Genomic DNA, 26,067 nt, shown 5'->3' with positions numbered 1-26,067 from the left:
TTGCTATTCATCTAAGATGTGGGTTCGAGTCCTACAACTGGCTAATTTTTTCAGTGACTTCCTTCTTTCATCAATCACTCATGTTTGTACAGACGAGCTTTGATGACTGGGATGACGTCCCGTCCGCCTCGGGTAGTACGAGAGACAGCGATGACGGATGGGGACAAGAAGTATCCCCAACGAGTGACCTCAGGCAGGGTATACCGCAAGAACTCCAGCCAGGGTTTAATACGCTGCAGAGGCAACGTCATCATCCACACTTGCTTGGACATAGAGGGTAAGGGTGTTAAAACGAAAGCTCAAGTAAGCTTTGATATATCTTGACCATGTCTGAGTCGCAAGGAGGAATCTGCATACGTTTAGGCGACGTAGGTAGTTATTATTGTATGCGTATAATGCACTCAGAAAATATCATGCTTCTGTCCATTCGCACACTCATATGTTGCATTGTGGTCTTCATTATTCAGATATCATTTCTCCCTCAACGTGCATATCATATGCCTTCCTAAATTAAAACCGCACTTGAACGCTTCCTCCGCACTTGAACAGCATTTTGCAAACATAACTTACAGCCACTGCATTGGTATTTTCCCAACAGCACGCATTTTTTCTGAGATCGTTATCTGTCGTTACACATAAAACATCTCAGTAATATCTCCACGCAGAAGCTTCCAAGGAATGCAGAGTCGAACACTGCAGCAAAGTACAAGTATGACAGACCTGCAGGGCCATCTTACTGCTTCAGGATATCCACCACCGCCGTATGGGCCACCAAATTTTGGGCCGTTCTTTCGCGGTCCTCCGCAATTTGGCTATCCGATGCCCTACGGGATGCACTCCACGTCGCATCTCCATTATCAGCAAGGCCCTCAAGGGCCATTCTTTGGTTCAACGGGCTCTTGGAGCAACGTCAATTCGGCTGCCGAAGACGGCAAGGACACCGACGACGACATGCGAAAGCAGCGTGGCGCTACACTCGACAGCCGCAACATAAAGCGCAGCCACAGCTGTATGCACGATCCAGTGTTGAATCCAGGTATGCCCCAGACAGGTTTAGCCTCTTTTAACTTGAACTTCGCTAACTCACAAATAGAGATCTCAACGAGAAATGAAGTAGTAAAACAATATCGAGTCTCCACTTTCATGAAGGATTCGTCTGAGGCCTCGTAGTCGCTTTTAGATATTACAAAATGAAGTAGGGCAACTCGCCAGGTGTTAGTGGATACCACAAGAGCGCATATACAGGGTTTCTTTTTTTTCCGATACAGATTTTTGATAAAAAGAACTATACGGGCTATAGACATCCTGTTTTCACTTCTACCATCTCTGGGACGGCAGACGCTCTTGGCCATCTGTTGCTCAACCGTCGAATGACTAATTACCTAAAAATCGTTAATTAACTTTTAGTTATAAAAGCTACGAAGTTGTCCCAAGGAGAACATCTGGTCCCTTCGGTCACCTAATACCATAGCCGTTTTCAGAACAAAAATCCGTTCGATAGATCGTCCGCAAAAAAATCGTGATGGAACACCATTTTTTCTTTATTTTGCTCATTGCGCATCTTCGGAGACGCGTCTTTCCTTCACCCCCAATGTGAGAAGGTGAAAGAGCACACTATCGCCTCTTGCGTCCTGGAAAAGGATTAAAAGAAAACAGAAAATGCAACCGAATGACAACGTTCTCGCCCATGATTTGATGATAACGGGAGGCGGAGCCTATTATGTATCTACTATGCACGGCTACAGAATGGACTACGCCTCCCGTTTTCAAGAAATCGGAGACGAGAACGTTGTCATTCGGGATGATGGTTGGCTAGGAGCGTGCCATGTAGTGAAGTTCATCCTGAAGAGGGTAAAGCAGAACGTTATGTTTACCTCCGCGTTGGCGTCTGATTGGGTGCTACAATTCTTCAGATGACGTAACGATGGATAGAGGTATCTGGACGGCGGTGAGTGTACTCGCCCGAATACGAAAGAGAGTGCGTTTTTGTATTAACGCTGCACAAGTTATGAAGGAGAAGAGTTGAACAATAAATTGTAAATAGAATTACGAAGCGTAGAAGAACAATATTACATATATTAAACCCGTAACTAAATACATGCAGATAGGAGTTCTTACCTCCTTTAAAGCTCATCTTCGACGCATGAGGCGGCACTGTGCTCCTTCATCCTCTCACATTGGGAGTGAAGGGAAGACGAGTCTTTGGAGATGCGCAATGAACAAAATAAAGAAAAAAAAGTGTTCCTTCACGAATTTTTTGCGGACGATCTACGAGGGTGGTTCCATAAGTTTCCGGCCCGAGGTAGAAAATGAGCGCGAATTTGAAAATGCGATTAAGGACGCGTGGCGCCATCTGTTGGAGGGCCGGAGCACCACCCCCAGCCCTCTTCATGCTTTTGTCGGTTGGAGAGCGGCATTTCAAACAGCCAGGGTGCACTCATCAGTTAAAATGGAAAAAATCGAGTACCGCGCTGTGATAAAATTATTGACAAAAGAGGGACGTTCGCCTAAATAAATTAAAGCGCGACTGGACAACGTGTACAGGGAAGCCTCTCCGTCGTACACAACGGTAAAAGACTGGACTAAGCAGTTTCGACTGGGGCGGGAGTCCATTGAAGATGATCCACGCGATGGTCGTCCAGTGGAAGTGGTGACACAAGAAAATTTGTCTCTTGTCGAGGAGGAAGTGCTGAACGACAGGCGTCTGAAGGCGAAAGAAATCTCAGAAAGGCTGGGGCTTTCCAAAACAACCGTTTTTCGCATCATCCGCGAGGGCCTTCACATGAAGAAGGTCAGTGCGAGATGGGTGCCACGACTTCTCTCGTCAGTTCAAAAGCAACAGCGCGTCGTCTGTGCCAGAGTTTTTGGAGCTCTGTCAAGAGAACGAAGAAGAAATATTGAAGTCAATTGTCACAGGGGATGAGACTATGGTGCTCTACTATGATCCCATTTCGAAAAAGGAGTCGATGGAATGGCGCAAACCAGGAGAAGCACCCCCAAGAAAAGCCAAGGTCACACAATCCACAAAGAAGATCATGGCAACAATATTTTGGGATTGTCACGGGATCCTCCTCATCGACTTCAAAGAGAGGAACACCACAGTGAATGCGACTTATTATGCTTCACTCCTGCACCGACTGCGAGACGCCATCAAGGAAAAGAGGCGCGGCAGGGTTGAGTCGAGGTGTCCGGTTGCTCCAGGACAATGCCCCTGTCCACACGGCTTCTGTTGCCAAGGCTGCACTGAAGGAGTGCGGCTTCGAAGAAATCCACCACCCACCCTACAGTCCAGACTTGGCACCGAGTGACTACTTCCTGTTCTCAAACTTGAAGAGGGATCTCAGAGGACGGAGATTTCAAAACGATAGTGAGGTGCAAGAGGCAGTTTTCCAGCCTTTTGCGGACAAAACTTCGGACTATTTTTTCAAGGGTATAAGAATGCTGGTTGAAAGGTGTCAAAAGTGCATCGAAGTTAAGGGTGACTATGTCGAAAAGTGATACACTTGTTTCGTCTCTATGACTATTAAAAGTTGGTCGGGCCGGAAACCTATGGAACCACCCTCGTATCTAACGAATTTTTGTTCTGAAAACGGCTACGGTATCAGGTGACCGAAGGGACCAGATGTTTAACTTCTCGTTGTCGTGTTTCACGTCCACATGTAAATACCGTTTCGACGTGTGAGGGTGTCGCGCACTGTACATTTTAAGCATTTCAAAACCTTTACTGGTATGGTTTTCGAGTAGATCATGGTCTACGAGACCGTCCCTCAGCATTAATCAACTGTGGAACTTGGCACTCTAGTGGATCACTGCAACTCTGTTCTACCATCTATACCTAGGATGAGACAATTCGCGAAGCTAACTGATATTAACAATTTGTATAATATTCCATCTTACATGAATCGTTGCAGGTCAATTTTATCCCTTCGGCTATCCTGGCTATCCGCCCCAATTCTATCCGCCTTGGGCACAACCGCCATCAAGCCCACCCTCGCCATCACTGTCTCAGCACTCGCTCCCTGCTGGCGAAAGGCAGACTCGACGTTCTAGCGAGTCGTCCCGTCGGAGACAGAAAAAGCACATGGGCCGATCCTCGCACAGACAGGATTATTCTTCAGGCGATCAGGAGGGAGACGAAGAAGCACAGTCCTCAGCGTCAGATGGCGGGTACCAGAAGGGTCAGTAGAAGGTAGATCACACACTCGGTGGCACGTTACACTTAGGAATCACGAGAAGGACACCTTGTCAACACCATACCTCGGCAAAGCTCGCTCCTAAGCATGCTGGCGCATGCTCAATGCGGCGAATGTGGCAAAGTGAGCATGAGTGAGCAAACCGAGAGCAGAGCGGTAAGTGAGTGGCCAATGGAGAGCTGAGCGGGAGATGAGTGAGCGGGAGTCACAAGTGCTGACCTCTGCTGAACGCACAGATGAAAGAATCTCTTTATAGCGCAACCATTATGATATATTTTGAGCACCAACACAATTTTGACAATGCACTTCGTGTTTGCAGATTCTTCTACAATGAAAAAGAAAAGGGCGACTTCAACGCAGAAGCATGCCCACAATGGCAGAAACATTGTTGGTAGTACTGTGATGGAGGGCCCTGGAAAAGAAAATAGTTCGCGGACCTCCGCAGCTCCAGACTCCAACGTAACCGCAATAACCCAAGCCACCCCCACGAAGAATGATCAAACGTCTTTAAAAGCTGTAATTACACCTCGACAAGAACCAGAAACGATCGAGGAAACTGAAAAAGATTCCGAAAAGCACACAGTACAAACCGAGTCTCCAGAGAAACTCGAAGAGACCGAACGACCGAAATGGGACCCAACAAAGCCATGGAGGTGTGAGCACTGTACTTTTATTAATGGTCCAGGATCTCGAATTTGCCTAATATGTTGTAGAACGACTTTTCGAGAAGAGACACCTCCACCTTCTGGAGACGAGGAGAAACAGAAAAAGAGGTCCGAGTTCCAAGACACTTTAGCAGGTGCCAACATAGAAGAGACCGATGCAAAAGCGCTCTCTTCCACCGAAACTAGGCCAACTTTCGATTCCGACCAAATGGTAAATGAAGTGAAAAAACCTCCGACCCAGCTATCTTCGATAAGAGAAGAAAGCAAAAGTCCTACTGGGCGCGAAGAGTTCACGGAAGATTTCATACGGGAACAAGAGGAAGTGGAAAAGGTAAAGTCATCTCTTGCTTCGATACTTTTAACCACACAACGTACTTTGATTGCACAAATCAACATTCGGAATGCAAAGCCCCAAACAGCTAGACAATCGAATCGCGGGAATAACGGAACGGCTTTCGGGCACATTTTTGATCGCCAAAACCATTGGTTCGGGTGCACAACATACAAATGGAAACACCACATGATGAGGAATTGTTCCTTTTATAAACTTGAACACGATTGGAGGGTGCAGGTTTATAATTTTTTTTCTTTCTTACGGTATAAAGCGACAGTGTTCTTTCGAGTTGGGCCACGAAGGTCTCATTTTTTTGAAGTGTCATTCGCGCATGCTTTTATCATTTGCAACTGCCGCGTGATAAGCGCTAATCAATCTTTAGTTATGCCGGTTGCCAAAACTACTTTTAAAAAATGAGAGAACGACAAATCGAGCCTATAGATTGAGAGGGAAAATTCTTGCATGTACTTTTCAGTCTGAGCTCGTTTCAAAAGATCACAATGTATTCAAAAAGCAGTTTCAAAAAAATGAGGAAGGTCCATTGGTGGATCCTTTAGAAATACGTTAGCATAAGCCTTTGGTACCTTCTTTTGCTTCCCCCTTTCTCTTTTGCTTCTTTTCTTTCCTCCTTTTTTTGCTTCTTTTTCTTTGGTTCCTTCTTTTCCTTCCTCTTTTTGCGTTTCGGGGTTCGTGTTAGCGTTTAACTTAAGGAGTTACCGTAAGGCGTTTCGAAAGGGTTATGCTGACGCATTTCCAAGCGCTCCACGAATGGATCTTCCTAAAGTTTTTTGAAGGCTTGCGCCACCCTAAGTAACGACCGGCGTCGTTTGGTAGACGTGGTCCACGCACGTTCTTCGGTCAGTGGACGGCAGAACGGACAAAGCACAGAGAACGCGTATCTAAGGCGAACTGAAAGTCTTTCACATCATCTTGGTTGAAGTCTCCTACCATGACGATCCATTCCTGAGTAAGGATAACGCAGTCCACCATGTGGTTTACAGCGGTTGCCGCTTGCCTGTGTGTAATCCCTGACTGGAGGTACACAGTAACGACGTTGAGATCTGTGGGAAGGCGTACGGGCACATGACTCACCGTATTCGTGAATGTTGCTGCGAATCTCGCGAGGTGTAACGCGATACCATCCTTAGCGTAGATGGCAACTCCGGCCTTTCGTTTTCCAGGACGTTTGGCTCCATGATGTATAGGAGAAGCCCTTGATTTGGATGGACACATCAGGATCCATCGCAGTCTCTGAGAGTCTAAAGTCGCAGTCGCAACCTGAGTCTAAAGATAACATAACTCGCATGTCGTATCCCGCTGTCTTCGTTGTTTTCTTCTTCTTCTTCGTCCAAACAAAAAAATGGCCGTCAGCCAGTAAGGGAGATTGGCCAGGACATTTGAGCGTAATTAGGTCTGTGTGGCAGTGATGAGATGTAAGGCCGGGTTAGGCGCAGACGATAACTGACATATATATGATGTATGACGACTATGCCTGGATGAGTGAGTATGTATGTATGTAGGAATGTGCGTGCGTGAAAATGTATGAGAGGAGCGAGAAAGTGCCTAGAAGCGGTTCTAGTGCACAATGTAAGACGCGACACCTGCTACAACAAATCTATTACAGAGCGCAGTATGGGATGCTCCGAGAGACAACAGTGACGCCAAGGAAAGTGGGGCTCCTAATAAACGCAAGGGGTGCAGATATACCTCTGGCGGAGTTGGCCAAAATGAGGGCAGACGAGCAAAAAGTGTTCAGTTGTTTCATCCTGGCCACAATGGGAGTACACAGGGGATAAAGAGCGTCCAGCACGGCGAAGGTAAAAATTTAAGGGGAGCATCGAGGTCGCGTCAACCAGACTTCTGTCTGCCTGGAGCTGCAGAGGTTAAGGTTCCACGAAAAGGAAAGGTGTTCATAGGGTCGTCGTGGAAGGGCAGCTCGAGACAGACTTGCGAGTCGTCTATACCCGGCAACAGAAGTACGCCCAAGAACTGGGAGGGGAGGAGATATCTCCCCAGAGAGGGGCATTTTAGCGAGGGTGTCAGCGGTTTCGTTAAAAGTGAGTCCACGGGGTCCAGGAATCCACGTGATGATGACATCGCGAATGTGGTGCGGGGCAAGATGTACCAAAATGGACAACAATGACTCTGAAGACGGCATTAAACCCGAGGGCGACGCCTAAGCTGAATCCGAGAGCAAGAGAATCCTTTCAAAGGCGGGAGGCTCAATTTTTTTCTTTCTATTTCTATTCTATTCCCTCCTGAGGGTGAGGGCCATAGCTAAAAACTCGCTGTCAAAGGGAGGGGTAAAGTCTGGGAGCCGAACCGGAAACTGGAAACCAGGTTGAGGGGCAAACAAGCCAGCTCCAGCGCGCTCCTCAGAGACCGACGCGCCAGTTGCAACGATTAAGTACTGCGCATAGCGGTTTAAGTGGTCCGCTTATGTCCTCTGTAGAGTGGTCGGTGGAAGGCGCTTAGCATCCACGTAAAATATGCCAACGATCTCAACCGAGGTGGGGGGGGGGATCCCGGCGGGGACCAAGTACGCACACATCAGCCAAAGAGATCCTCAATGGCGCGAGGAGTTGTTCAGCGAAAAGCAGTTGCGGCGAGTTCCTACGGTGCCAACGGCGTACTAGCCAAAGCCGACAGACTCTCGTCGACTCATTATTCACCAACGCAATCGGATGTTGTCTTTGCGAAAGGTAGCAGCAGACAGTAAGTAGCCGAAATCCTTCTGTCAGTGAAGGCAGGCGGGCCTCAGAGAGAAGCGCGTCGTTCGCCGTATATCATGGAAGCCCTAAGCAGAGTCTCAGGGCAAGTCTCTTTAAGAGGATTAGTTTGCTTAGGCGCCAGTCAGGTAACAAGGAAAATCGAACACAGCCGAACTCTAATATAGGCCGGATGTACAGCTTATAAATGTATAACAGGGCAGTCCTGCGCATACCAATGCGAGGGCTACAGCATTGATGAATGATGCTGAGAGCCTTCGATCCCTTGGCATTCAAGCAGTCAATGTGATGGGACCAGCACAGAGTGTCATCGTGCCATACCCCCAGGTATTTTACCTGGCGGACAGACTACAGTCCCACCCTTAGATCGATAGAGACGGCCGCAGCTAGCAGGAAGACGAGAATGGATGATTTAGCCACGTTGAGAGATAGATGGATGGAATTCAACCACGTCGACAAAGTGTTCATATAGGCCTGCAGCTTCGCGTACAACTCTGGCAACGATGGTGCGTTTTCTTCTTCTTCAGCCACAAAGGAAATTGCCCTTAGCCACACAGGGCGATTGGCCAGGAATATGAGAGGGGAGTATAGTTCCAGGGGGACGGGCGGGCGCTGTAGAGACGGGGACGGTGTTGGGGGTAGGTGGTCAGGCTACTCAGGCCGGGCGGCTCAAAAGCGGCCGCAGGTAGCTGCTCCTGTGATAGTATCTTCTTCCTTCTCGTTTCTTTCTCGTGTCTGCAGATGGACACCGCCGTTTTTCCTTTACACGAGCCTTCTAATGCTAACACATTATGGCGCAAACGTTACGAAGCACCGGTATAGGGATCAGGAATGGCGCAACGTCCTCACTGTCACTGGATGAAAAGTGCAATCTGAAGAATCAGTTCAAGAGGTCTGGACAATTTCAGTCATACAAGTTTCGTCTAGGAACTTGCTGCAGTTACAGCTGGTCGGCTGTTACCTACGCAAGTATCCCGGGACTTCGGGGATATGTATGGCTGGATAGTATGGCTAACCTTTCCCCCCTTTTTTTCACCATTAAACATACCACCATTACCCCCCCCCCCTCCCAAAGTTCTGTTGTAAGAGTCAACGCTTTGTTTGCAGCAAGTAATAAGCCACTAGCAAAAGCGTAAGAAACGAGAAATTTGCCGAGGAGGGCTACAAACATGGACGACAAACACGTAAGCCACACGTAGCAATTAATTACGCTGCACGTAGTAATTAATTAACTAGCAAAAGCATCGTTTTTACTTACACGCATCTGTTGCCAACACTCCTTGAGTACGAATACATGTTTTAAAACAAACACATCTACGGCATTGCTTCGAACGTGCAACGTGCATGCGTTACAAGTCATCGACGCCAGAGCGTGTAGTGATAGAAGTTAGAACAAAATTTTATCGCGTTCGAAGACGGTGGCAAATACCGATGCCCGTCAAGTTTCCTACGATTAGATGGAAATAAATTGCAGAGTATCTAGAGGCTGAAATTGCTCGTAGAGTACAATAGTTCTAAGTAGAAGACGTTATTGCGCACTTTTCCCCAAGGGTCCAAGGGACTTTGTGTGAGTCACCTCATGTCATAGTCACGATTTATTTGTTGTTGTTGTGTTGTTTGTCGCGTTGTGCAAGAAAACACTGCCGTTGCTTTCCAATGATCCTGTAGACGTGCACAAGAAAGGCCGTGTGAGTGAAAGTGGTTGATGTCCATTTTTTTAAAGACTGTACACACTAAATTTCAAAACACCTTTTTTGGTGTAATTCGGCGGTATCATAACTGACTCCCTTTTTGGTGTATATCAACACCCAGTGGAATCTGTACACCCTTCTGAAAAGGGTGTAAATGGAGTGCACCATGTGCCGTATATGAGACACGGCGAAATGAAGTCCGCGAACGCGTCTGAAGAATGTCTGAAGATGCCATGGCTGGGCTTTGGAATATCAGCAATCTAATTCCAGCAACCACTGTAAGCCAAACTGATACAGATACATAAATGATACGGATGATACAGATGAATACATATAAATAAATAAAATAAAATATAATATAATAAATATAAAATTAATAAATACAGATATTAGTACACATTTTGTTCACTTGAACATGCAGTTCTTCATGGTTTCGTGTTTGTTAGTGCAGTATGTACCCTTGTATTCGTTATGCAAATGCTCTCTTCCTCTGTTCTGTGAATACACAACTTTTTGCTCTGCCAATCCATTATCGTAATTCTTTTTTGCTGAATATGCACTGCACTTGCTTACCACAATGTATTAGGCTGACATCTGACATAATGTCCACAAAAACATTTGGCAGGACAAGTATTTTTTACTTTATGGTATTAGTTAATGATGAAGTCATGTCGTAAATATTAGGTACTGACAGCACAAGAAGGTAATTTGTTATTCGCCACATATCCATTCATTGCCTTTTCTTAAGAAAATGTCAAACTGGAACACATGTTTCACCCACTGTGGATATCCCCCAAATAAAAGTCTCATTAGTGTATATGTTGTTCATTTACACCATATTTACACCAAAATGTGATAACACGTTGGAAAGAGGGTGTTTCGAAACACTAACACCCCATTAACACCACTTCTGGTGACTGTTTTTTCCATAGAAGGTGTAATAGGGGAGTATATGAAATGTTACACCCTAGTTACACCTCAAACACACCAAAAAAGGTGTTCTGAAATTTACAGTGTACCGAAGATTTTACCTCTTTTTACTTACGCCTCACCAACAAGGCCACATTGTCACGCTTCTTTGTTTCGTGTCACACAAGGACGTTACGTAATTATAGTGCTAGCCTCGTACTTTAGTGCTCGACTTTCTGTTTTTGCAGGAGATACGCCGCCGTCTCGAAATTCAGCTCAAAATAGACGAAGACAACAGACGCATTGATCAGGGCGTCGTAGAAGAAAAGAAGACAGTCCACCATTTCCAAGCAGATACTCCAGAAACGGAATGTGCCAGTGCTCCATCGCAGCCCCCGAGTTTTGCGAGCGCTACCACGGGAACAGACACAAAAGTTACTACCACTGGCGAAAACGCCGTTTATGAGTCAACTATAGAGCAATCGCATTCGTCTTGTCAGACAGCGCCTGCAGAAGCAGCGGCAGGAGAAGACTCGGCTGCTCAGACGACTCCAGCCGAATTGCTGCTGTCCGTGCGGCCAAAAGTTCTCTGTAAATCATCCGTTGCTACCGACACCGATGACATTCGGGTGTTGGACACCGACAAGATGGCGCACGATAAACTATCACCCCATAGATCAGAAGGGAGTTCACAACGGACAGCGGAGACTTCACGAGACCAAAAGCGTCTGGCCTTCAGCGGTGTCAAAGCGCAGTCTCTAGAACAGCCGGTGCCATCTTTCTTGCAACGCAAGGCAGAGCAGCGACCGTCTCGAATTGGAAACCTTATTAGGTAGGATGAACGGTACCGCAGGGGATGTGGGAATGCAAAACGAAACTGACATATCTTTCGAGTGAGTTTCAAATTACATTTGCAAAAGGTTTGACAAACAAGTGGATTTACATTGCTTACAAAGCTAAAGCCATCTGACGGGAGTCTAAGTTGAAACCTACTAGCCATGTACTTTCACGTAACCGTTCTGAAGTAGCTGCATGGTCTCACGCAAAGTGCGGCCTACATCTCCATATTTTTCTCTTATATTGATGAAATACACAGGCTTGACGTAACCTGAGCAATTAAAGACAAACTGAAAAGTTCGACGTTGAACAAAGCAAAACAAAAACATTCTTCTCTATACTATCGTCGCTATCATCATATATAAACTCATTACACCAAGCCCATTTTTGTATGTACATATTTGCCAGTGCACACACCACACGACTTTCACGGGGTGCACCACTTCGTGAAACAGATGCAAAGTCACGGTTGATAATTTTTCCAATCTGTGCAATAGCGTATTATTTACCGCATATTGTAATTACTCACAAAAAATAATAAGAAGAAAGTCTCCACATCTAATTTCAGGAATAATCTGACACAGCAGCTCTTGGCTTGTCGCACAATAGTTGCTGTAAATAAAGCGTCAGAGGTACACAACAGTTACCAAAATCTGACACCCAAGACAAGTGCGCAGTGCAACGATTAGAAAACGGCAGCCGACAAAAAGACAATTACACCAGCGAGTCCAACTGGTGGCATTTTACACTTTGGAGAATACATCCCAGGCTGCTTCTCTCGCTCTGTGATGTGTCTTCAGGATGATTTCACCCACAGCTCACATGCATCTATGCAGTATTGGCAAGCGCCTACGTATTGGACGTAATACTCCTGAAGAGCCTAGTTGTTTCTGTTACTATATCTCCATGACGGCACTTGCGTAAGCAAAGAGCAGTTGCGCAGAATTGCTTGATTTTTTTTTCAGGAATCTTTCTTTTTATCGCACATATTCGACAACGCTGCATTCTTGTCAAAAACTTTAAATGTGTGTCGTTACTTGTGCTCATTCTTCGGTTCTCTTCCTTTGCTTTTTGGTCTTTCATCAATTTGCCTTATTCGTGCAATATGTACACGCTTAAAACTCATTTTCAGGACTCTGTCGAAAACGTCGCTGCATACCGCCGAGCCAGGAGGCGAAGGACGCCTGTATCGTAGCAGTAGCAGGTCTTCCATTCAGAGCGACATGTCGGACGCTCCTCCGGTTGGGCGTAAAGGGATAATGCGTCATGGATCATTAGCTGAATTTGACCGACCATTCACGTCCCTGTCTGCCAGGAAGGAGGATGACACATCTTCTCTCGTCGGAGCCACCACTTGCAGCAACTATTTCTCGGAGGTAAGTTCCATCTTTTGCGTGGCTAGCACACGTCTTAGTCTGGCGAGTACATGAGGGGACAGAACAAAGAAACAAATAAAAAAAAAAACAAAAGTCATAAATAAAAACGCAAGTCGACAGTCCCGTTGTCCAATCCTCAAACCCAGGGATACGCTGCCCACTACCAGTATAGGTTAGTTCACGTATGTACCTACTCCTTTTATGTTGAAGTTGCATATGATATGGGCTTGAAGGAAGACAAAGGAAACAAAATTACGAGGCGTGAAAGGCCTCATTTAACAGGTTGAATCGACTAAAATAGCCTTAAATTTAAAAACTGAATTATTTTTCCGGCCGTCGTTTTTTTTCCCTAACAATTCGTAGCGTTAGGCCGCGTGATGACAACTGTGATCTTGGACGACGCCATCGTAGTCGGCCTGTGGATTAATGTAGCCAGCCTGAGGGTTCGTTAACGTACACGCTTAAAAATGAACTTCACCGCATAGCACATATGTGGTATCATTGAGCGCGTCACAGGGCCTACCCCTTGGGTCTCACCGGTCGTTGTGGTTCCCAAACCACACGCAGAAGGAGCGCTAAGAATTTGTATTGATATGCGAGAAGCTAACAGGGCTATCGCTCGAGAGAGGCACGTGATGCCCACGGTTGAAGACATTATCAATACACTGAATGGCGCAGCATATTTCTCGAAGTTCGACCTGAACGAAGGATATCATCAGCTAGAACTAGAGGAGTCTTCACGGAGAATAACGACTTTCTCTATCGAATGCGGTCTAAGAAGATACAAGAGGCTCTTGTTTGGAGCCAATGCAGCAGCTGAGATATTCCAGGACGCCATCAGCCAAGTTCTACCGGGTGAAGACGGAATCATCAACATCAGTGATGATATTCTGGTATCCGGTCCATCTATAGAAGAGCATGATCGAAGATTGCGTTTGGTTCTAAAGAACCTTGAAGAAGCAGGACTCACACTAAACTTGAAAAAATGCGTGTTGGGCTCTCGGAGTGTGAAATTCTTCGGCCATGTCTTTTCTGCCCAGGGAGTCACCATTGACCCGGGAAAAGTGAGAGCAGTGGCAGAGATGACTTCTCCAAGAAATGCAGCTGAAGTAAAGAGCTTGTTTGGGATGGTGAACTATTGCAGTCGGTTTATGCCTCGGTTAGCAGAAATTGTTGAGCCCCTGAGGAGACTTACACACACGGATGTTGAGTTCTCATGGAATCAAGAGCAAGAAAATGCGCTCGAAAGGCTCCGACAAGAGATGTCTCACGCTCCGACACTGGCGTACTTCGATGACAGAAAGAATACGTACGTCATCACAGACACTGAACCAGAGGGCATTGCTGTCATTCTAGTCCAGGAAACCAAGGACAAAAGGGATCACAGCATCTTGGCGTTCCACAGCAGACCACTGATGCCAACGGAAAAGAGGTATCCGCAAATCGACAAAGAAATGCTGGCCATAGTGTCGATGGTCGAACGTTTTCGTGTCTACTTGGCGGGAGGAAGATTCACAGACAAAACCGACCATCTACCTCTGGTGTCAATACTCAAGAATCCCAGCGCCAAGCTATCAGCAAGGCTGGAACGCCTCAGCCTCAGGCTACAACATTATGTCTTTGACGTAGAACATATCCCAGGTAAAACGAACCCGGCGGATTACTTGTCGAGACATCCACCTTCAACGAAAGAGGGGAGCCCCACGAAGGAAGCCGTTGCCGCCGAAGAGTGTGTGTCTTTCTTAGTGAGGTGTGCTACGCCGAATGCTATGACGCTGCAAGACGTTGAAAAGGCGTACAAAGATGATGAACAAATGGACTTGCTGATTGCAGCCCTCCGAACACGTGACAAGAAGGTTTGCAGACATCTATGGAAGCACGGAAAGTTATAGCCTTTCAACCAGATAAAAGAAGAACTAAGAGTAACAGAGAGCAACTTGGTCTTGCGAGGACCACGCTTGGTAATTCCCGAAAATGCGCAGACGGAGGTTGTGCAGTAGCCCATCGGGGACACCAGGGCATGGTGAAGACCAAGCAGCTAATTAGAGAGAAGATGTGGTTTCCTGGCATCGATACAATGGTGGAAGCTGTGGTCAGAAGCTGTGAGGCATGTCAACGGACAGTAGAGGAGAAGAAGAACCTGCCGTTAGTAATGACACAACTTCCCGACGGACCATGGCTATCACTCGCAGCAGACTTTGCTGGTCCACTACCTGGTAACAAGTACCTGCTTGTCGTCGTAGATGAATACTCACGGTTCCCCGTGGTTGCGACGTTATCATCTCTGAACGGAAGAACGGCGATCACCAAGTTGAACGACATGTTCACCGTACATGGCATCCCTGAAGTTGTAAAGACAAATAGTCCCCCGTTTTTTTAAAAAGAATTCGCCGACTTTATGAAGCACAATGGTATTCGTCACCATTGAGTAACACCTCTGTGGCCGCAAGCGAATGGGGAGGTAGAGCGATTCATAAAGAACCTGAAGAAGACCATAAAGGCAGCCTGTGTAGGGGGACATAACTGGAAGGATGGGATACATGAGTATCTGTTGAACTACAGAGCCACCCCGCACTCTACCACAGGTGTCACTCCGGCAGAACTCCTCTTTGGAAGATAGATCAGAACCAAGCTTCCCCAAATGCAGCAAAAGCTTAACTTCGAAGATATACAGGAGAGGGACAGTCGGAAGAAAGGACAAATGAAGGCTTACTCCGACCACAGATGTCATGCCGCACACCACGGTCTACGTGAGGGAGACAGTATATTGTTGAAGAGGACAGCACCCTTATCCCATGAGACACCATACGAGCCTCAGCCATACAAGGTCATCCGAATTCAAGGGACCGCAGTTACGGCTGTACGAGACCACCGAAAGATAGTCAGGAATGCATCTTTCTTTAAGCGCATTCCCCGTAGTGACCAGAACGCTGCTGATGACTGGGATGGTACTATGGTCGAAGATACTTCGAGGGATCAAACACTGGAAACATCTCAATCCGGGGCTATGATTGGAAACCTGGAACCAGCATCAACTGGACAAGGTTCCAAGGACCCAACCGCCGTTGAGGCCAGTGCACCGCTGGAAGAACCAAGGCGCAATCCAATACGCCTTAACCGAGGGCAGCCTCCACAGAAGTTTGCAGACACCGTACTCTACTCAATGAAGGACGCTGCTTAATGAACTAGGGGAGGGCTGTAGTGTTGTTTACTTTTATATCCTCGGAAAAGCCGATGATGTGTTTTGGGTTTGGGAGAACGACGACGACGGGGACGGCGCGTGAATGGAACATTAGTTTTTTCTGGAATAAACGGCACGGAGCAAGGTGATCTTGGGGCCTTCGTTTGGTCGTACCTTTGACTCAACCGGGACGGAGACACTACACACGCTCCTAGCCAACCATCATCTGGAATGATATCGTTATCTGCCCTGATTTGTTGAAAACAGGAGGCGTATGCTTTTTTGTGTGACACTTATGCTGTTCCTAATTGTCACAAAAAAGGCGTACGCCAATCGTTAGAGATGGTCGGCTAGGGGCGTGCTATGAGGTGAAGTTCATTTCTACGAGTGCACGACGAAAACTCAGCACACGACCCACTGTATTGAACGTCCCTCGTCGAAAATGAGGTATCTAATCGACCTGCACAGGCCACGAGAAAAGTTCATGGAACACGCGAGCGGCGTACATTTTCTTCAGCGCGACACCCTAGCAGCGGGAGGAAAAGCGTCTTCGTTCATCTTTCACAGAGGTGCACGAGTTCGGCGCTTATAGCGACACACTGGGGCAGTTTTCATTCAAGCCATCATGCGACACCGAAACTACCGCGGTTTGTCGATATCAGCGTACTCGTTTATTCCTCTGAACGCGTGAACGAGCCCGCACAGAACTGCATAACACGGTCCTAGAATTTAAAAACAGAGATTCATCGCATAGCACGCTCCTAGCCAACCATCATCCCGCACTCTAAAAACAGAACTTCATCACATAGTACGGTGAAGGTCAACGACTGCACAGAACCTTATCACTCACGACTTGTGGAAAGCGCGGGGCGTACGCCTTTTTCGGACAACTAACATAACTGTATCAGTGTCACAAAAAGGCAAACGCCTCCCGTTTTTGACCAATCAGGGGGTGGAACGATGTCATTCGGGATGGTGGTTGGCTGAAGGCGTGCTACGTGGTGAAGTTCTGTCTTTAGATGCGAATGATAACGCTCTCTCCCTTGATTTGACGAAAACGAGGGCGCACGCCATTTTTGTGGCACTGTGCAGTTCATAATTGCAAAAAAAAAAAAAAAATGGCGTACGCTCCTGGTTTTCAGCAAATCAGGATGTTCATTTTTAAGAGTGTAGTCAACCATCATCCCGAATAACACCGTCCTCTGCCCTGATTTACTGAAAACGGGTAAAACACTATAGGCGTACGCCTTTTTGTGACACTTATGCAACTATGTTGTCACAAAAATGAGTACGCCCTGCGGTTTTCACAAATGAGGAGTGATAATGGTATCGTTCTGTGGAATGCATGCCCTTCAGCGTGTTATGTGGTGAAGTTCTGTTTCACGCGTATCGTGCTGAATAAATACGTCGCTCGCGTGTTCCATAGACTTCTGTCTGGACCAGTACCCGCAAGTTGCGGGCGCCCTCGACCGGAATCAAACCCTTAACCTTGGGATCACAATGCTGACACACTACCTCAAGAGTCAAGATGGCTTTTGTCCACTGATAGTTGCAGTATAAAGCACTTTAGAAAATCCGCGTCCCTTAATGTTGCCAACCTGTAGGGTGTACGGCTACTTAATCGTACTTGATACGAACGTGCTATGCAGATATGAGCAAGCGTTATAGTGTTTGGTGTTATTTAGCCCATGCATGGTGTAAAAATAGCTGAAAATTCGTTAACATAGTAGCATGGCAAATATGAAAGCTACCTTAAACAGAGAATTCGGAAAATAATTGTATTCCACTTATTAAGACCCCTTATTCCAGAAAAGTAACACAAGGACGACGGTTCCGCAGGTTTCGTACAGCACTCTAGCAATCCTTTTCGGTACGCGCTGGAAAGCCTAAAGTGCTCCGTGACGCACTTTGTTCTCAACCACCTGCGTGCTGGTTGACATGATATACAGCGTGTCCACGCTAACCGTAGACGTATTTTTCATATTCGGAGAAATCTTTTTTTTTTGCAGTTGTAAGCGATGACAATATGTTCTACGAGGGCAGCAGCAGCCTCCTAAGTCGATGTATTAATTAGGTCTCGTTAATTAACTTTTTAATAATTGGAGATAGAAGCTCGGCGCAAATGCAAACTCTGTTCACGCCGGCGTTGTTGTGCGCTTGCAGAGCGCACCTTTTGCCCTTTCCTTTTGAGCGCAAGGGTTGCAGAGTTGTTTCTCCCTCGGGGTTAAGAGAAAGGGCAAAAATCGCGCTTCCAGCCGCGCGACAAGAATCACCATCACATTGTCGTTATTTCGGGACCATTTCCTCGCGCAATAATGGTCTCGAGCGTTCTGTTGAAAACGGCAGCGGCATCAACGCACCGACGTAAACCGATTTTGCATTTGCGCCGGGCTTCTATCTCAAATAATTAAAAAAGTTAATTAACGGAACCTAATTAATACATCGACTTAGGGGGTTGCTGCTGCCCTCGTGAGGTGTGGCTTTTGGTGTAGAACATATTGTCATGGCTTATAACTGCGAAAAAATGACTTGCCAAATATAAAAAACTTCGTCTATAGTTAGCGTGGATACCCTGTATATGCAGAGGAACCCAGCATATAGTATTGGGCTCCAACACCAATGTGGCATGGCGCTGGGGTAGTTTCCAAGAGCCACGGTGTTGATTTATTTGTTTTTTTTTATTTATTTGTTGTACCCTCTGGGCTCAGTAGCTTGGTAGCATTATATGTAATTTGTGTCTGTCAGCAGCTGACGGCATAGTGTCTGTCAGCAGCTGACGGCATAATGGTAAGAAATTATCAATAGCAGAATGCTAGACTAACAATTGAGAGCATTAGCGCAAGCAATAATGGTAGTCTTTACACTATCGTACAAGTAATGACGGTATACTACAGAGAATATACGTACATATCGAGACACAGTTTTGAACACAATTTATCGCATTCAGGAATCCTCATAGTTGTTCTGCTACTGGAATATCGTTTGAGAATTGTTAAGAACAAATCATTACAGGGTCGGAAACAGGACTACTACCACAGCCTTGAAGAGCTTGTTCAACAAAGAAAGCAAGAGCAGATGAAAGCCCAAGGCTTTGAACTCGTGCGCATGATAAGGGTAAGGAAATGACACAAAAGCCTTTGTTTATGCTGTATTAAAGGTAACTCCGCAGCTAGCCACATCAACAGTATTCCACCGGAAAGACTATCCACGCAGAAAATAAGTTCTCCCGTAAAACTATACATCAATGTAGCAAATGTCAGTGCTGCCCGCAGTATAACGCAACAATAGTCGCACGCTTGTGCTGGACGGATTTGAGGTCTTGCATCCTGCCAAGGGTTCGGTTTCATCACCAAACTTACAAGTTAATTAATTACAAGTGAATCAATCACCGTAATTAATTACATTCTTAGCAATTCATTACTTCGAGAATTACATTTAGTAATACGTAAATGTAACTGTGTTTGAATGACTTTTGCAAGCAATTTGTAATACACTCAGAATTACTTTTGGAACCTTTGTATGCGATTTGGGACACAAGCTCATTTGAAATGACGCTGGAGGAACACCCTGAGACAATGCCGGATTTACAGTGGTGGAGGCTCGGGGCATGGTGGAGGCCCTTCTGCTTAGTCAGTGCTTTTCATGGTGCTTCACAAGGATAAATTATGACCAAGTCCATGGAGATGCCTGATATAGGTGCTACTATTCCGTGCGATATATACGTCAAAAAGTTCAATGTATACAGTAGTCGGTTTGTTTCATAAGCACCCAGTTTCTGAAAAGAGTACCTATACTTCACATTTTGCATTTTCAGTTTACATCTTCTAAGATCTTCCATCTACTATCTTGCACGCTATTCAACACTACATTACGCTGCTGGCGTAAATTGGAATATTTCGTGACTTCCTTACTGAAAAATGAGTAGTAAGTTCTGTCAAATCGAGCTGTTTAAGAATGTCCCTTTCTATGCAAAACAGTGACATGGTATTAAGTCTGCTGTGCGTCATGGTTGCCCGATGACTGTTCTTCTGAGCTTCAGTTTCGAAAATGAGCGCTCATAGGGACTGTTATTGCTAACCATCATAGTGAGATATATATACGAGAGCAGAGGTATATCTAGAGCAATAGCAATCTCTACATGAGGGAAAGCTTTCTTCAGTCCCTTCTCTATATAATCGCGTGTAGAGGAACTGTTCTCGTATGCCAACCTCGTCTTGCAAAAGTGCCTTGGTAAAGTGACTGATGTGTACTATCACTCTAAATCGTTTCACACCTTTAAAGGTGTAAAATAGGTGTATTAACAAAGAGCACACCCCTTTCACACCCTACAACTTTGTTTTGGAAGTTCCTGAGGGTGTAACAATGGTGTACTACACACTCAGGTGAAATATGTGGTGATAGTGTGTCACCTGGGTGTAGAAAGGGAGTACGTTTGTTTTCGTTCACATGAACAAAAGTAAATATATACAACAACAGGGAGCAGGAAGTTACATTACAAAAGTGCATGCCCTGGATTTACAACACGTCTACCATCTGGTAATGCATGCAGATTTAGAAGTTCTGTTGAGATAGTGCTTAAATTTCTTAAAACACGTTGCTGCTCATTGCAAGACAGAACAAATACGTGATAGTGCTCATCATACTCAACTGTAGTTAATGTTTGTATAAGAAAAATGGTACTAGAGTTAATAACATGTATGCCTGCAATCTCAATGAACACGGGTAAGTCCTCCTCGCAAGATTCTTTGGCAAGCCAATAGCAAATGTGTTATCATTATCAACTGCACTTTTCACATAGACTATAGATTCTGCGTGAATATCACGGTCATGAATGTAACTCTGAATTGTTTCTGGGGCATGTTGAAGTAGTATCTCCTTGGAACCATCAGTAGATGTGGCATTTCTCGTGAAGGGCTGCGACCACAGATACATTTGATAAAATTGATGTCTTCTTGCTAATGAAAGGGTTATGTTCTTAAAATGTCGATTTTTCTAGCAACATCTTTAAAATGCTGGTGTTTCCCTTCGAAACGCGTACAACCATACAGATTGGAAAGGACCAAACATCCTGATGAGTCGCGGATAATGAGCAACGTAATGCATTTTACAGGAGTTAGATATTTGTGGGTACAACACTGCAAAGCCTTGAAGAAATATGCAGCGAATAAATGCAGCGTTCTAAGTAATGAACATGCATATGGGGGAGGTGCCTGCTCATGAGAAGGCCTACAGTTTCACGAAAAGCTATATACAGCTGCCATGCTTCATTGCCATGCACAGCTGCCACGCCATACATGATTGTCTGTATGTCGGCTGTGCATGTTTACATACATATTTAGTCACCTTGATGTGCATACATATATGGACCTCAATGTGATTATACGCAATATGCTGGTAATTGTGAAAACACAGTTACCAGCATATTGCCACAAACCCAACAGTTTTATTCGGCGTTACACCCTTTACACCCCAATTGCCATGAGGGTGTTAAAATACACCTTAAAAGGTGTGCGCCATGAACATTTTGATTTACACCCTTTAAGGTGTAAAACGATTTAGAGTGTACCACGCCAGGTAAACGTTCATACAATTTTTTGTAGACTTCAGCTAGGCATATTGCCTTCTTGTCGATGATAATCGGTGCCGATTTCTCCGAAGAGACCAAACCTAGATGACAATTCTTCATGCGCGGCCAATTGTTAATCAAGAGAAGCTAGAAGCTGATTTATTGCCGGGAGAAAGTCCTCTGTGCGGAACTCCTCTGAAGGACAACAAAACCGTGCATCCGAGGCAGTTCCGTAGCCTAGTGGCGTGAGCCGTACACTAGATCGTCGATTGCGCTTTCTTACTCCAGCAAATTCCCTTGTTCCAGTTGCATCTCCCCAACCATGCAGTAGTGATCGAATGCTTCGCGCTATGCGGCAATAAAGCCTTTGAGCGATATCAATGAGGAAACCAAGCTGTTCAGGTCGATCATTGGACTTTGTAACGTAGTCGTGTTCACTCTGTCAAAAACACCGTCCCAAAACGCGGCATAAATTCTCGTTGTCTAGCGTCTAACCTAGTCCAGTCTAGATATTGTGTCCATGAGACCGCCGGCTTTAAAGCGCACTTCACCCATTTCATCGACAGTTAGCAATGATTTCCGGTGCTTTTAAGGAAAAACAGTAGCCCCTACCTAGGGCTTTCACAGTGGATCCAGTGGGAGCGCTGGACAAGGAACCCACGTGGCCAGAGGATTTTTCTGCCGTACTAATGGTTGACGGCCCTTGTACTTTCCACTCACGGACGCAGCATTGTCGTAAGGCTGCTCGCCAGACCTTGTGCTTATGTCATGTGCGCAGAGGAAACCTATTAAAGCTTTGAACATGTCCTCCTGCCCGTGGTCAGGACGGATCTTTCAACTGGTGAAGTATTTTCCAAGTGCAAGAAAGTTCTTGCTGCATAAGTGATTTTGGCGAACCACCTAAAGCCGTATCGCCCGTATCGTTTACAGAAGAAATAAGTGACACTTGTAGTGGTGGGGCCTCCTTTCTGGTGGGAGCATATGTCTCGTCTGCCCCCCCCCCCCCACACACACACACTTAAATCCGGCACTGCCCTGAGACACGGAACGAAGAAGACGACGACACAACACAAGTTCTCACTAGCATCGTTTACATGGACCCGACAGGAGCGGGTCGAGTTGACCCGTGGGCTGAGCCGAACTCGACCCGACACTGTTTACATGAACTCGCTCCAACGGGATGCGATCGCGGGATTAACACGACCCGACAGCGTTTACATGAGCGAGTCGAACCCGACCCAACTCAACCCGCTCCTGTCAAGTTCATGTAAACAAGTTCTGAGAACCTGCAATGTGTCGTCTTCTTCGTTCCGTGTCTCAGGGTATTCCTCCATCGTAATGCTTCACCAGTTAGCCTGCGCCTTGTAAATCTCTTTCCCAATATCCGCGATTTTTACTCTTTCACCGAAGACTCGAACGACAAGATTATCGTGTACATGCGCAACGCGTGTGCAGCAGTCAAAACCAGGACAATCTCACGTTCGTCGTCGGCGTATGATTGCCTGGCATAGCGACCCATCAAGAAGAGTCTCATCGCAAGTTCTATCGCGCATTCCATGTTCAAAACGGACCGGATCCATGTGACAACTGACATATGACAAAAATGCAAATGACAAAATTCAATAAGAGCTGCACCTTCTATAATGGAACATCACGAGTCATCTGATGAGGAGGTTACTGAAAGCTTTAAATTTGAGTGCGGCAAAAACAAAAGTGCAGCACTATGGGAGAAATAATTTGAAAGGTATACCGGTCAATCCGCATCTGTTCATGAAGTATAATATGGGGCTATCCAGCAGTACTCCAATGGAGCATCTGTGTTCGTTTGGTGGTATGTTAATGACCAGAAGTCGTGGCGGCATTAAGAAATTGATGTTGTTGTTGTTGTGCAAGTGGAAGGTACTGAACATATCGGCAAAGTTTTGTGAAAGTCGCACGCTTGGAAGGGTGCAAACCTTTGGACATTAATGTAGGTAGTATAAGACTGTTTGCGCATTGTATCTCAGCCATCTCAGGCATTTCCAGTGGAGTCACTAGGAGGGTACGGGGGGTGCTGTCCGCATCGGGTGACGCGACGGAAGGGGATGACGTGACGTGACGCGCCGCACCAGTACTGAGCTTCCTTCTCTTTCTCTGCGGCGCGATGACGCAAAAACAACACGAGAAGCCCTCTGCGGGCACATGTATTTTTGTTTCTGCATGTGGTATGATGTTGGTATTTATCTTGTGTCGCCTGGTATGGAGAGAGAACCATTATATGGGGGGCGGGGGGAGGCGTGACGCAAAGAGCTCCCGCACCGGGTGCGGGAGCTCTTTACAACACCGAATATCCTCTGGATGTACCAATAATGTCCTAACGGATTCGTACGTCCGATGGATATCTCAGAGATATCCATCGGACGTACGAAATAGTTAAGACATTATTCATACATCCAGAGGATATTCGGTGTTGTTGGGGGTAGTGACGACACTGGGCATCTCACAAATGTTTATCGTTATATGTTAGCAATTTTGAAGAAAAAGAAAATTTGATATGGCTTTAAGCCGTCGAGAAATATGCAATTTTGAGTTATCTACTGCAACAAAATTTCAGCGTAGCTTATCTGAAGTCTTGCTGTGCCTTTTCAGGAAGCGGAGCAGCAGGGTTTCACGGCCGATGACCTCCAGGTGGCCATGAATCATTGCGGCAACGACAACCCAGTCCACTGGCTCAAGGAGAACTGGAGAAATATGACCGAGACCGTTGTGACTCTGGCAACGAACTATGGTCATGATCGTCGAGAGAACAATATTGGGATCGTCTCCACAACGGAGGCTCAAGCCGCGCTCCGTCGACAGAAAGGCAACATATGGGCTGCAGTAACTGAGTGTGTAGAGAACCGTCAGCGAATGGTATTTGGATTACCAGCTTTTTAGCAATGCACAACCATAATCTAGCAGAATGAACTATTCGACTGACATCCTAAAAGCTTCAGAGATACAATTTCATGATCAATATTTAAAAGAACAGCAGCAGAAGAATGCTGAATAGCAGGAAACATTCGATATGTCTGAATGATGCGGAAGTCAACACTTTACGATGACAACCAGAACTGGTACTATACATAGAAGCCATGTACTCGAGCCCTGCTACTTTCGTTTTGACGATTTGTTATTAATTAGATTTTAGATGGCGCTGCTTTCGCGCAGCGATATTCCTATGTCTTTGGTGCAACTCCACAAATGGTTCCCCAAGAATAGCAAGCCCTTCCCATTGACATTAGGTAGAGACGTTTTCTGACATGAGCCTCCTCTTGTATGGTTCATGTTGCCGCTGACACTCCCTTCTTTAACAAACAAAAACAAAAACAAAACAGAAAGAAGAAAAAGATCGCTTTTTTCTTTATATGCTCGTCTTCCAAAACCAACATAACCTTCCTATACTGTTAAAGAATGGCAGTTGATGAAAATGCTGTGGGACTGGAACAGATACTCTCCGATTCAGCCAGATTTGCTACCGATTACATCGTGTTGTCCCGGTATTTCATTGGGCTCAGGTACTTCTACGTTACTTGGGAAAATTTTCCTCTCGTGTTAACCTTTCCATAAGCGCATATTCTGTTTATAGAAGCACTAAAGGCATGCTCATTCTCGAAAGGGGGTTAGCACAATGCGATACCTTTTTTTTTTTTTTTTACAAATCTACCTGTCTGGCATGCTTTCACCGCACAACGGCGATACTGTGCAGGGACGCCCAATATGTGAAGAGTATGAACAAAACTACCTTCGTGCTGTTTTCGCCGAGTAGTACAGAAGGGTTGCGCGGGGAATTGTTGTAGCTTGATTTCTTTCAGCGTATGCATTCATAGGTTTAATGCTTTTTGTTTACAAAACTAGTATGTGATATATTTGTGATTTTGGTAAATTTCGGTGCCTATTGATTTCTGAAACATGTTCATAGTATGAGCATTGATTTTGCTTTCCGTATCCGAGTCTTGGCAAGAAAGATGGCTCCGAATGGAATTGCAAAAGGAATCTGTTTTGCACGGTCATGCAACGCAGCGATATAATGCGGGCTAAAGAAGCACACACACGCAGCGCTTTCTTTTTCTGAGTTACCTCACCGTGCAAATCACCCCACATCCAGACTTTGTTTGAATCTGTTTTTCAAAATTTACTTACTTTAGCACCAGTAAAGATAACCTAGATCCAATTTCACCTGATGTATCTTGGAATTCCATTTCAATAAAATCATTCGCGCGAAAATCCAGATGTCGGTTTTCGAGAAAGAGAATAAAGTACGACGCAATAGCCGACACTAGCAGATGTACATGTGAGCGGTTTATTTTGATGACAGTGAGTCGGGTGTTTAATCGCCGCGGGCAATACTTTGGTGAAGATATAATGACGAGCTTCACAGTGAGAACTCCTCAATTTTCTTCACGGATATTCGAATTGTCATCTGTTTTGCAGATTTGGATGCTGTTCCAAACACGATTGTCGAACTGAACAAGATATTCGCGCGCTTGTAGCGCACGATAAATGATGTCGGCGAAATATTGCCAGTACAGAGATTTATCCATCAATTGAAAACACGTATGCATTAC

At 45.7% G+C, this 26,067-nt stretch overlaps 1 protein-coding gene across 4 annotated transcripts in view; it reads left to right on the top strand.

The window, feature by feature from the left end:
* The window catches only part of LOC135378010 (E3 ubiquitin-protein ligase lubel-like), a 77,329-nt gene that overhangs the window by 31,573 nt on the left and 19,689 nt on the right, over window positions 1-26,067 (top strand). For 3 of the 4 annotated variants that reach the window (XM_064610814.1, XM_064610812.1, XM_064610813.1), the window contains exons 6-13: window positions 93-277; window positions 666-1,036; window positions 3,912-4,178; window positions 4,513-5,189; window positions 10,770-11,353; window positions 12,491-12,734; window positions 18,928-19,029; window positions 24,110-24,373. In XM_064610814.1, coding sequence (XP_064466884.1) covers window positions 93-277; window positions 666-1,036; window positions 3,912-4,178; window positions 4,513-5,189; window positions 10,770-11,353; window positions 12,491-12,734; window positions 18,928-19,029; window positions 24,110-24,373 — 2,694 coding nt within the window. The remainder of the gene's footprint in view (window positions 1-92; window positions 278-665; window positions 1,037-3,911; window positions 4,179-4,512; window positions 5,190-10,769; window positions 11,354-12,490; window positions 12,735-18,927; window positions 19,030-24,109; window positions 24,374-26,067) is intronic. The other variant, XM_064610815.1, reaches the window with a different exon arrangement.

This window comes from Ornithodoros turicata, chromosome 1, assembly GCF_037126465.1.
Source record: "Ornithodoros turicata isolate Travis chromosome 1, ASM3712646v1, whole genome shotgun sequence".
In the NCBI taxonomy this organism is placed as follows: Eukaryota; Metazoa; Arthropoda; class Arachnida; order Ixodida; family Argasidae; genus Ornithodoros; species Ornithodoros turicata.
The sequence above is the reverse complement of the archived record's forward strand: the minus strand, read 5'-3'. Positions and strand labels throughout refer to the sequence as shown.